Source organism: Crinia signifera, chromosome 2 (assembly GCF_055691185.1).
Source record: "Crinia signifera chromosome 2, ASM5569118v1, whole genome shotgun sequence".
NCBI lineage: Eukaryota > Metazoa > Chordata > Amphibia > Anura > Myobatrachidae > Crinia > Crinia signifera.
The window spans coordinates 377,737,380-377,750,557 of record NC_139218.1 but is presented as its reverse complement, the minus strand read 5'-3'; the positions used below and the strand labels follow the sequence as shown (position 1 = coordinate 377,750,557).

Here is a 13,178-nt window from a genome sequence, read left to right as displayed (position 1 = left end):
CCCATGTACCATTTGTGCCTCCATCTCGAAGTGAGAAGATATATAGGAACCGCAAATTGTTCCACTCACTGAACGTGATGGTGGTATGTGGCCCATCCATGGAGATTCTCGCCTTCAACTCGAAGTTTCCCGGAAGTGCCCATGACTCTCATGTCATCCGACAAACCGGGATATGGCAAAGACTACAAGAGCTGGAAGGCCGTGATGCGTGGGTTCTGGGTGACTCCGGTTACCCATGTACGCCCTGGCTACTTACGCCGTACAGCTACCCAGCACCGGGCCCACAGGAGGCATTCAATGTGGCGCATGTTGCCACCAGGCAAGTGGTGGAGCGCTCAATTGGCCTTTTAAAGGGTCGATTTAGAGTGCTCCACCGCACTGGTGGTGACTTACAGTATGCGCCTCAAATGGTGTCGAGGATCGTGGGCCTGTGTATATTTTTCCACAACATTGCTGTGCGGCGTGAGATACCCTTTGATGAGTGGGAGGTACCATCTGAGCCGCAAGATCCGCCCATGCGCCCATCCCGCGCCCCTGAATGCCGGAGGGGATACCAGCTGCGGGACTCTGTGGCGCAAAGATACTTCAGGTACATTTTATCTAGTTGACCAGAACACACCAATTGTTGTAAAAATCACCCCTTCAAATAAGTACAGTGTGGTAGTTGTCAGTGTTACAAAACGACAATTAGCCAGCCTGCCCTCCTAATGGCAAAGAAATAGTAGATATTTATCATATGTGCTTAGTTTGGGGGGAAGTACAATATAGGTGCTCATTATTATACCTTGTACAAGGGATCTTATGTGTTTGTTATATCTTCATTATTGTAGTTGATACTATCCCTGATGACTGGTGAGTACATTGATTTATTCTCTAATGTGTTGGGGATTTTTTCCTGTGTTGATGTATGATTTGTTTGCAGATATATATATATATATATATGATATTTGAATTTATTAACATGTTTAAACATTTCGAGGAGCAGGCAGGCAGGCACCCAGGCAGGCAGGCAGGCAGGCAGCCAGGCAGGCAGCGCTGGTGTATAATGCTGGACTCAGGATACCTGCAAGTATGTGTATGTGTCTTTTAAACATAAATGTACGCATACACATAGATGCATAGAGTAAGTAATGCTAAGTACAGCTATGCGTTGCTAAGCTATAGCACGCGTTGCTTGGCGGAGCGAGGCGTCATTGGATTTGCTAAGTGCATACACACTGTGTTTTATATATATCAGATTTGTTCATTAACATACATCAGCACTACTGTTTTGAAGGCATGCGAATTTGTCACCATTTGTGTTGGCGCAGAGACGCTGTTCATGTAAAGATGAACAATAAAGTTATTAACACAAATAACTGTGATAAACCAATGCCACCACCTGATTGGTTGATTGATGCCATTGTTAACATGGCGGAGACACGAAGGGCAGACCCGTTTTCTCCTGCGGAGCTGAGGGTTCTGGTCTCCGTCATGGAGACAAGGCTGGGCCGTGCGGGGCCCTTTATCAGCAATAGACATAAGCGCCGGGCCTATGCTGCGGCAGGCCGCAGGATTTACGCCCGCACTCGGGTGCGGAGGACCATCGGGCAGCTCGAGAGGCGGTGGTCGGACCTCCGCAGGCGCCAGCCCCAGCTGTTACAGCAAATTAGGGGCGAAATAGCTGAGTGTGAGTATTTTAGCTATGAAATTTCGCACTTACAACATAGCATATAGAAACAATAAAATGTGTCTCATGATAAGTGGGTGTCCATGGGTTTAAAAGTCCATAGACTGTTATGTGTGCTTCTTCCTGGTTAACATGCAGTCATGTGGCTTTTATATGTAATGACATAGCATTGATGATTCTGATGCATACAATGTGCCAGATCTAATATGTGTTACACATTGATAAATGCCAGGGTTGTAATGTTTGAACAAATTACTAACAATCACATAATAATTTAAATGTCACATTTTGGAGTCCATTAACAGTAAGGAGCTACTTTCCAGCATCGTTTGCCATCATTATCACCCTTCCATGTATGTCTTGTTATGGATTAATACATGTGCCCCAATGACCCGACATTGACCATGATTTTTTTTTCTAACACACAGCACGAGCCCGAGCCCGACAGGCACGTGAAGAGGCCGAGGCAGCCCTGGCCGAGGAGGAGGGCCAAGAGCCTGAGGAGGAGGTGGCGGCAAGGGTGGAGGAGGAGCAAGTGGAGGAGGAGGAGGAAATGGTGGAGGAGCAAGTGGAGGAGATGGTGGAGGAGGTGGAGGAGATGGTGGAGGAGGTGGTGGAGGAGGAGGAGGTGCCTGAGGAGGTGGTGGTGGAGGAGGTGGAAGAGGAGTTGGTGGCAGAGGAGGAGGTGTTGGTGGCGGAGGAGGAGGTGGAGGAGGTGGTGGTGGTGGAGGAGGTGGTTGTGGCGGAGAAGGTGGACGAGGTGGTGGTGGTGGAGGAGGTGGTTGTGGCGGAGGAGGTGGACGAGGTGATGGTGGCGGAGGAGCTGGCGGAGGAGGGGGCTGAGGAGGCCACGGTTGCCCCAGAGGTGTCCGAATCCGAGGGGGAGGAGGCGTGTCAGGCCCCGGAGTCCCATCAGATCGGTATGTTTACATAATGCATCATTCATGAAGTAGTTGTACTGGTATTTGTTATGTAGCACTGGTGATTAAAACTTTTGGTACAATCCTATTAATACAGACCCCAAAGTGGGTAGCTACAGATACAGGTACGGGTTAGATGGGGTGTCCAAGGCATCCCTTTCATCCAGGACACCTCTGAATTACACAGGTTTGTGGGATGGCTTGGAGCTCCATTTTGACTGCCACATAACCGTTGTAGTTAAACAGGATCCTGGAGTAAAGGGATGAGTGGATCATTTGTGGATTAAATTCACCTGCTGCAAGCGTTGATTATGACCCATCAAATAGTGGAATCTATATTGTTGGTGAATGTTATTTATAAACTATAGGATGTATGCTATAAATGGAGTATGGCCCGGCCTACCTTGGAATGGAGTCACAAGTTGCCAGTGTCCCAGGAGCCTCCTCTACCTAAACACCCCCTGTAGTTCAGATTGTTTTTTTGCCCTCACAGAATTGTAGGTTGGTTTAGAGTGAATTATGATTTTGAGGATGTGTACTGTGCATTCCTGACATTTGCATAACTCCCATGCCACGAACCATCACTGAACTTAGACTGAGGAGATTGTGACAAGTTCTTATTGACGGAGGCCATGACATGCTTGTCATTGGTTAGTCATGGGTGGGTTGTGACTGAGAAGAAACACTATGACTGTTATGTCTTCTGCAGAGTAAAGGGTAGAGGGAAAAAAACACAGTATGTAGTAAATAAGTTTGTATGTATGTAGATATGTATGTGTCATATCTATTTATCTATGTGTGTCTCTATCTCTCTACATAGATATATATATATATATACATACACATGTCACCTAGCATTTGTGCAATTTATGTCGCAGTATGTGAAATGTATGCATGAATATCATGACTAATTTTTGCCCCTTTGACATGCCCACAGATGACACCACACCGGCAGATGAGGGGGTTCGTGGGGCCCTCCTGCGGGCAGAGCACCATTTGCGGCTATTACTAGCCGATCTGCAGGACCTGCGAGATCTGCTTATCTAATGTATTATTTTATATTTTTTTATTTAAATGTTAATTTTGGATTCTAATAAATGGTTTATGCAAGTTCACAGTTGTTGGTTTTATTTGCACATTAAACAGTATATGTGTAGATTGTTTAGAATCTTTTACACAGGGTCTAATACAAACCATTGCACTTAAATTGCTGTAAGGGTTAATGTGTGCAATGCATGTGTTAGGCATGCTTGTAAGGATATATTGGCATCTAATTGATTCCAATTCCAAATAAGCAGTTTTTTATGAGGATAGGTAATTGAATAAGTGGGTCATGTGATGTATTGCAGAAGATACATAATAGTGGGTTGTTTGGCGTAAATACTCCGCTTACGGGCGGTAGCACCGCTTGGCTCCCGTTCGGATGCGGTATTCCCGAGCATACTCTGTAATACTCTGTAATACCGTGCAGAATCGGAGTGTTTCTCCCGCACACGCATGGTTTGTATGTCGTCCGTAAACACGCCCTGTTCTTAAAGAGTGAGTCCGTCCGAATGCGGAGGACCCGTGGGCGTTTCTACGGACGATGGCCGCACGCGGCAGAACACCGTGGCGTGCGGACCGCTCCGTAAGAATGCGGGAATATCCGCACCGATCAGAATAAGGGCCAATGTGTGATTGCCTTCATCTGTGCTGAACACCTTTCTGAGAAATTAACCTGTTTAAAACAGGTGATGGCAATCATACATTAAGGGGAAGTCTAGAAACAGAGCATTGTGTCCCTCCTGGAGAGGGTCATGTTGGGAGGTATGTGACAGAGAACCAGCCCAGTGAGCCCACAGACAGTGCCAGACACCCACTGCCTTCCCATGTTGCCCAGCACTGCTACTCCACAGCCACCAGGTGAGCGCCCCCCTCCCGCGATTTGCTGCAAAACCTCCCCCCCCCCCGCACGCCCCCCCCTCCCGCGATTCGCGGCAAAAACACCCGCGACCCCCCCTACCGCGATTCGCCGCAAAAACACCCCCGCGACACCCCCCCTCCCTCGATTCGCTGCAAAAAGAACCCCCCACGACCCCTCCCGCAAATCGCGGCAAACCCTCCCCCGTGACCCCCCCCCCCCCCGATTCGCGGAAAAAACACCCCCCCGCGACCTCCCTCCCGCGATTCGCGGCAAAAAAAAAAACCCCCGCGACCCCCCCTTGCACGATTGGCGGCACCCCCCTGCGACCCCCCTCCCGCGATTCGCGGCACCCCCCCCCCGCAATTCGCAGCAGCCCCAGGATTAAATGGCACATGCAAAACACTGACATGGCTATGGTCGACAATGAAAAAGGTTGACATGAGTTTTTGAAGATTTATTTTAATTTTTTCATATTCATTGTCATGTGTCGACATGGACACCAATGAAGTGGCACACTTATGTCAACATTTACATGTGTTGACCTTTCTGTGTTGATTTTTTTTTTGTGGCGATTCGCGGCACCCACCCCCGCGACCCCCCCTCCGGCGATTCGCGGCACCCCCCTGCGACCCACCCCCCTCCCGCAATTCGCGGCAACCCCCCACCTGAACCCCCATGAACCCCGCTCTCCCGCGATTCGCGGCACCCACCCCCCGCAACCCCCCCTCCCGCAAATCGCGGTACCCCCGCGATTCGCGGCAGCCCCAGGATTAAATGGCACATGCAAAACACTGGCACGGCTATGGTCGACAATGAAAAAGGTTGACATGAGTTTTTGAAGATTTATTTCATTTTTTGAATGTTTTCATATTCATTGTCATGTGTCAACATGGACACCAATGAAGTGGCACACTTATGTCAACATTTACATGTGTTGACCTTTCTGTGTTGATTTTTTCTTGTGGCGATTCGCGTCACACCCCCCGCAACCCCCCCCCCCCGCGATTCGCGGCACCCCCCGTGACCCCCCACCTCCCGCAATTCGTGGCAACCCCCCACCGGAACCCCTGTGAACCCCGCCCTCCCGCGATTCGCGGCACCCAACCCCGCGACCCCCCCCCTCCCGCAATTCGCGGCACCCCCCGTGATTTGCGGCAGCTCCAGAATTAAATTGCACATGGAAAACACTGACATGGCTATGGTCGGCAATGAAAAAGGTTGACATGAGTTTTTGAAGTTTTTTTTTTCATTTTTTGAATGTTTTCATATTCATTCTCATGTGTCGACATGGACACCAATGAAGTGCCACACTTATGTCAACATTTACATGTGTTGACCTTTCTGTGTTGATTTTTCTTGTGGCGATTCGCGTCACACCCCCCCACCCCCCCCCGCAACCCCCACTCCCGCGATTCACGGCACACACACACCTCCCCCGCGATTCTCGGCACCCCACCCCCGCGACCCCCCCTCCCGCAATTCGCGGCACCCCCCCGCGATTCGCGGCAGCTCCAGAATTAAATTGCACATGGAAAACACTGACATGGCTATGGTCGACAATGAAAAAGGTTGACATGAGTTTTTGAAGTTTTTTTTTAATTTTTTGAATGTTTTCATATTCATTCTCATGTGTCGACATGGACACCAATGAAGTGCCACACTTATGTCAACATTTACATGTGTTGACCTTTCTGTGTTGATTTTTTCTTGTGGCGATTCGCGTCACACCCCCCCACACCCCCCCGCAACCCCCACTCCCGCGATTCACGGCACACACACACCCCCCCGCGATTCTCGGCACCCCACCCCGTGACCCCCCCTCCCGTGATTCACGGCACACCCCCCGCGACCCCCCCTACCATGATTCGCCGCAACCCCCGCCCCCGTAACCCCCCTCCCGCGATTTGCGGCAACCCACCCCGCGACCCCCCTCCCGCGATTCTCTGCAATCCCTCCCCTCCCGCGATTCGCAGCATCCACCCCCCCACAACCCCCCCTCCTGTAATTCGCGGCACCCCCCGCGACCCCCCCTCCTGCAATTCGCGGCACCCTCCGCGACCCCCCCTCCCGCGATTCGCGGACACCTAAGTTGTAATACAGGGCATCTTTCATACAATTCTAACCATATTTCTCATATACAAACGTTCACAAATTAAGGGGGCGCAGCCCCTTACGACGGTGTGAAGAGCGCCCGTAGGGCGCGATGAATCACCTAGTGAATATATATTTAATTTAAATTATTATTATTTTTTTAACACAGACCAGCCAGCAGGGGGCCGGAGCCGAGCCGCTCATTAGATATTCATATATTCACTTCACCCGATCATTACATATGCATGATCGGGTGTAGTGAATATACCCGGTCCCCTGCTGGCACCCCCGGGGGGCAGCCTGTGCTGCCTGGCTCCCGGGGAGCCCACCTCCCCCCCCACAAACGTTCTGGGGCAGGCAGGGAGACTTCCATCTCTCTGCCTGCCTCCGTCCTCGGGCTCCCTGCGGCATCGCCGCAGGAGTTAAAATTCGCCAGTCAGGGGCAGTGAGCCCCTGACTCGTTGAATACTGGAGCCGGCGAGGCTCCAGAACACAGCGAGCAGTGGCGAATGTGCAGCGAATCCTAAACAGGATTCGCTGCACGTCGCCAGTATTCTCATTGAATACTGCCCATAAAATAGGCCAGTGCCATAATCACTGACAACCAATCAGACACGTGCTTTCATTAGCACGGCTTGCTGTAGACCAGGGGTAGCCAACTCCAGTCCTCGAGAGCTACCCACAGTCCACGTTTTACAGCTCACCTCGCAGGTACACAGGTGCACTCATTACTGACTGACACATTTTAAAGGATCCACAGGTGGACATAATTACTTCACTTGTGATTCTGTGAAGAGACCTGGAAAACGTTAACTGTTGGTAGCTCTCGAGGACTGGAGTTGGCTACCACTGCTGTAGACTGACCACACCCACTACTGTAGACTGACCACACCTAGTTATTCTGGATTGGCTGAACCATTTAGCCCATGTTTGTAAATAGTAAACATATATGAATCATTTATCAGGTTATTTACATGATTTGTATTCATTCTAATGGAATGGATCGAAATACAACTTCCTTTCAAGGAAAAATAATTTGTCAACTACACAAGGGTTTACCAATCGTCCCTCGCTGGAAATGGTTCTCCTCTGCCTGCGATGAGGATGGTGTTTAGGGTGAAACTTGTCCATCTGTGTATGCATCTCCTGCCTATTGTTATGTCAGTAACGGGTCGCACTGAATACAATGGTATATTGAAAAGCTGAAACTAAACTTGAAACAAAGAAACAATTGGCCCAAATCAGCCTCCTTATTCATAACCAGCACTGTCTTTTTCAGCTTCAGTCTACCAACAGGTGCTACTGCTCCTTCCGGAGCCTCATGGCAAATGAGAGGTCATTTGTTCACACTCTCCAGAGCAATGGGGCTGTGCTGATTGGTCATAGTGTGGGAACTGCCACAAACCGACCAATCAGCGGTGCACCATTCATTCCTAAGGAGAACGACCGCGAGTGAACTCTCATCATACTCCCAGTCTGCTTTCGGACACCTACTGATGTGAGAAAAACAATATTTCAATGTCTAACAAAACACACCTCAGACCAGGTCATAAAGTAAATATAGGCTACTTCTCACGTTTTAGGGTATTCCATATTGAAGCCCATTCCGTCTGCTACTTTCTTCAGGCTGTAAATCAGCTGTTCAACGACGTCGCCATTGCGGTGGGTAAATAGCAGAAGCCAGTTGGAGAGGGAGTTAGCGCTGATCACCCTCGCATTCCGCGTCTCCCGAGACCAGTCCGCAGCGGACATCGGTTGGCACTAGGAAATGTGTATTTATGTTTTAATGCTTTTTTAAACAGTTAACATTTTTTCATAAATATAAACCGTACATTTTTTTACATCTGAAATAAAAAAAAAATTTATTCTGATTTAATGTTCTACATCAGGGGTGGCTGACCAATCAGAGGCAAAGAGCTAAAAAATAGGTACTTGTTTCCTAGCACGGCGCCCATCGCATCGCATACCATAAGGCATACGATGGTATGCGATGCGATGTTAGCCGATGTTATACAATTTTAAATTGTATACCATCGAATTGTATGCCATATACATTGGTATACGATTTTAAATTGTATAAGCACCCTAATGGGTGTTTTCAATGTTAAATGTGTCCCCTATAAGATAAATAATTGTATAAGCACCGTAATAGGTGCTTACAATGTTAAAAGCACCCCCACACCAACCGTACTATCAACGCCAACCCGAAGTGTGGCGAGCGCAGCGAACCCGCGAGGGGTGGCGGTACGCTTCCACCGACCTTTTCATACCCCCACTATCCACGTTGGCGTGGAGTTGATTTAATATAGTGTGGCGAGCGCAACGAGCCACCGAACCCGAAGCATGGCGAGCGCAGCGAGCCTCACGAGGGGACGCGGAATACATGTGAAGTAATGCGCAGCCGCTCGCCACGCTTCGGGCTCGGTGGCTCGTTGCGCTCGCCACACTATATTAAATCAACTCCACGCCGACGTGGATAGTGGGGGTATGAAAAGGTCGGAGGACGCGTACACGCTTTGGGTTGTCGTTGATAGTGGCGGTGGTGTGGGGGTGCATTTAACATTGTAAGTACCTATTAAGGTGCTTATACAATTAAAAATCGTATAGGGGGACCATTTAACATTGAAAAAACCCATTAGGGTGCTTATACAATTTAAAATCGCATTGCATTGTATGCCATATACAATGGTATACAATTTTAAATTGAATACAATGCCATACGACTGAATATCGTGGGCGCCGTGCTAGGAAACAAGTACCAAAAAATATCTACTAGTAATACAAACAGCCGATACCTCCTGTCTGGGTGAAGGGTGCTCCATATCTTTCCGTCTTGGCGCGCCAGGCCGGATAGATGAAACTGGCTCCGTCTATATACACTGCTGCTGCCGTCTCTTCTTCACACTTACATTTTATATATCATGGACGTGCGGTTAGGTTAGTGTCAGGTGAGGCAGGCACTTTTGGGGACAGTGACAGCGGGGGATGTGGGGACAGTGACAGTGGGTGATGTGGGGACAGTGACAGCGGGCGATGCAGAAGAGGGCTGAAGCATAATTAACTTTTGATGCTAACCAGGGCTTCAGCAACGGTGGGAGTAGGAAGAAGAAGAGCTGGGCCACACGGCGTAGGGGTTACAGCCGCCGTCCCCAGCCAGGGATGGCAAAATAAATTCTATGCACCAATATCATTGGGGCCCCTTTATCCTCCTTTGATCACCCCCCCTTCTTTTAAAATGAGGGCGTTCTACGTAATAACTGAGTGTATTTTGCTCAAAGGAAATGAACACAGGAAAAAAACACAAATATGCCAGCATGTAGGCTTGTAAGTAATTTATGGTATACCTGGTTTGCTACTTATCACCTCCTACACCAATTCCATGTAGAGCACATTTAAACCTTCAGCTGAGAACGCCATGCTACAATCTAGTTCTGCCACTGTGTTAATAAGTGTATCTGCAATCAAAATCGTTGCCTATACTTGTACAGATGGGTCCGCTTTCGTTGTTTCCACCAGACCGCCATCCACAGGTTTCTGGCGGATGGGGACAGGACATGGACGTGTGAGTGCAAGGTGGCTCTGATGAGAGTGGCTCCATCAGTACGTGACAATTCTCAGGAATTGGCACGTACAGCTCTGGAATTCACCCAATATACCTTTACCACTGCATGTGTACGATGTCCTGTATCATCGTCTGGGTTTCACCATGTACTTACTATATTGTCCCTCATACAAATCTTCTCCGGTGGCATCACACGTCCGGTGACAGACAACTGCTGCTGAAGTTTTAGCCCCCACTTTCCCAACTCCGAGCTCGCTTCCCGACTCCTGTGAAAAACATCAATTATATCATTAACGATGACAACTGTTATTGCCGTCACCCACCTGGTTTCCTCTATGGGATCTTCTGATATCCCTGTATATGTTGTCCTGGTGCCAGACTATCTACCATTTATTATTGGAGAACATATGCAATGTGATCTGGGTGGCATTTACCGCCCTGGATCACATTACAATATGCTATGTTTTTGGTTGCAGACGCAGGGATAGGGGCTCAGAAAAGAAGCCTGTCCCTGCCATCTGCGTCGCTGGGTGCCAGGGGTCTGCGCATGCACGGTTAGCGCTAACCCCCGGCCGAACCCACTGCCACGCCAGCAGTGCGTTCTGTAGAAAATAGACTACGGCATCTCAGAATAGCGGTAGCCCCGAGACCCACTGTGAAGTGGTTGATACATTGGGCAGCTTTGCAACATGCGGCCGCGAGCGGGGCAGCAGGGATCGGAGCTTCCCACCCCGCTGCCCGGCAAATAGCGCTACAAGCGCCCAGCTGCCGCTTCCTGGATCCCCAAGGTCTGGACCCCGGACCCCCTGCCCACCGTCGGGATGGAAGCAAGCCGGGTAAGTACCGTTCACAACGGCCTATATCCCGGGCTGGTACCGGGAGCAACCCTTCTATCTATCTGGCTTGAATTCCTGGTAAATATTCCCGGGAATTTGGCCCGGGAACCTGGCCAACCCGGGAATTCAGGCTGGTGTAAAAGGGGTATAAGAGGCCGTGCTAAGTGCACCTGGCTTTCTTTGCACCAAGGTAGCGAGTGCAGCAAATAAATCACATGTGCAAACAGTAGAAGGAAATCAGATAAATCTGTCAGTAAGGTTCAATCATTCATAAAGTCCTTTCATAATGATCTAGTCTAGCAGTCCCTAATGAATTAGCAGTTTTCATTATCTTTTACATTACTAGTAAATTTAATTAAAAAAATATGATGATATAACAAAAGCGATAATTGATACTGTATGCACTATTGTACATCTGACATACAGATGTGTCCTCATACACCTATCCTATTTACACCACGTGACACGCTACACCTGGCGCGATAACCACGGTGTGTGATTTAAAAGAAAAATTAACCGGAGGTCAGCTGTCCTCCCAATTCCCTGGAATTATACAGTACATGCATATGCTTGCGCCTACACCATCATTCCATGGTCGGCGACCATCGAAAGTTGGGGAGGTTCCCACTGGCATGCGAATGGCTGTTAATATAAAACATCCATTCGCAAGCCTTGTGACCATATCGCGCCAGAGTGAGTCAACCAGAATAAGGGCCAGGGACTGTACAATCAATGATGAATTCTATTATTACTTACTGCAATATCACCAATACCCAACTCTAACCTTCCTCCTTGGCACAGCCAAGGGACACAAGAATTACAAGCCTGCTCTCAGTTATTTATCTGCGAGGTGATTTAACGCGTGATTCCTGGAATGGGAAACAGTCAACAGCAAGTGAAATGAATTACTCCTCAATGTTTTCTGCCAGCCGCTGCAATCTCTGTTGCCTGCGCTCCGGGTTTAATTGTGTTTCCATGGACAGGTCCTTCATCAGGCGGAAGTCCGCAAGTGCCCGGCTCGACAGTCCTAGTGAGAATGCAGAAATGTCAATTAGCAACAAGCAGCTGCCTCTCCTATCTCCAACTGTACACACAGATGGACATAGTTCTGAATACATTCTGTAAAATGCTAGGTAAGAAGCTGGGGGGGGGGGGGAGAGAGGGGGTGCAGGCAGACCTGCCGCTCATCTGGTGGCTGTGGAGTAATGGTGGATGGTGGGCATGTACTGTAGACCTGGCTGGGCGGGGGGAGGTGATGTCAAGGGGGTGGTGTATCCCGCTGGGCGTGAACGTTATACACATAGAACACTGGTCTTTTCCCTAGGGGGGGGTTTGTGTATCCCTCTGGGCGGGAACGTTATATACACAGGGGATGAGTGACAGATCTGGCTAAATATATAAGAGATATATATCACAGGGAATGAGTGACAGATCTGGCTAAATATATAAGATATATATATATATATATTTACTGATTACATGCATTTTTTGTGATACATGTTTTCATGAATTTGTATATTCAATTTCATGTTCATTAATTGCACCGTCTTCCTATATTTCTATTTGTATCTTTTGTTGGGGAGTGACACCCCTATATATGTGCTGCAGCTTGGCAACCCAGTCTCATTCTCTGCGCCCCTATCTGATTAACTTGTTATCGATTTTCTTCACTTCGCACGTTTCTAATTTTCTGGCTACACCCTTAATTGTTTATCTAATAAAAGGTAATATGGAATATGCACTCACCACAAAGATGTTGCTTTAGCTGTATCGCTTTCACATGTGGTATCAGGAGACTCTTTATACCTAGTAGGGTAAGTGGTGCCCTTCCATGTGTGGTATCACAAGACTATGTGCTACTATTTTTACCTACTAGGGTGAGTGGTGCCCTTCCACATGTGGTATCAAGAGACTCTTTTTACCTAGTAGGGTAAGTGATGCGCTTCCACGTGTGCTATAAGGAGACTCTTTATACCCGCTAGGCTCAGAGGTTCCCTTCCACGTGTGGTATCAGGAGACTCTTTCTACCTACTGGGGTAAGTGGTGCTCTTCCACGTGTGGTATCAGGAGACTCTATTTACCTACTAGGGTGATTGGTGCTCTTCATGTGTAGTATCAGGAATTTATTTTTCTACTAGGGTAAGTGATGCCCTTCCACGTGTGGTATCAGGAGACTCTTTATACCCGCTAGGCTCAG

General features: G+C 48.6%; 1 protein-coding gene across 1 annotated transcript in view; it reads right to left on the bottom strand.

The window, feature by feature from the left end:
• The window catches only part of PIWIL4 (piwi like RNA-mediated gene silencing 4), a 148,083-nt gene that overhangs the window by 48,121 nt on the left and 86,784 nt on the right, over nucleotides 1-13,178 (bottom strand). The window contains exons 11-13 of the mRNA XM_083170099.1: nucleotides 11,891-12,008; nucleotides 10,300-10,411; nucleotides 8,160-8,344 (exon numbers count right to left, since the gene is read on the bottom strand). Of these exons, the coding sequence (XP_083026225.1) occupies nucleotides 8,160-8,344; nucleotides 10,300-10,411; nucleotides 11,891-12,008 (415 nt within the window). The remainder of the gene's footprint in view (nucleotides 1-8,159; nucleotides 8,345-10,299; nucleotides 10,412-11,890; nucleotides 12,009-13,178) is intronic.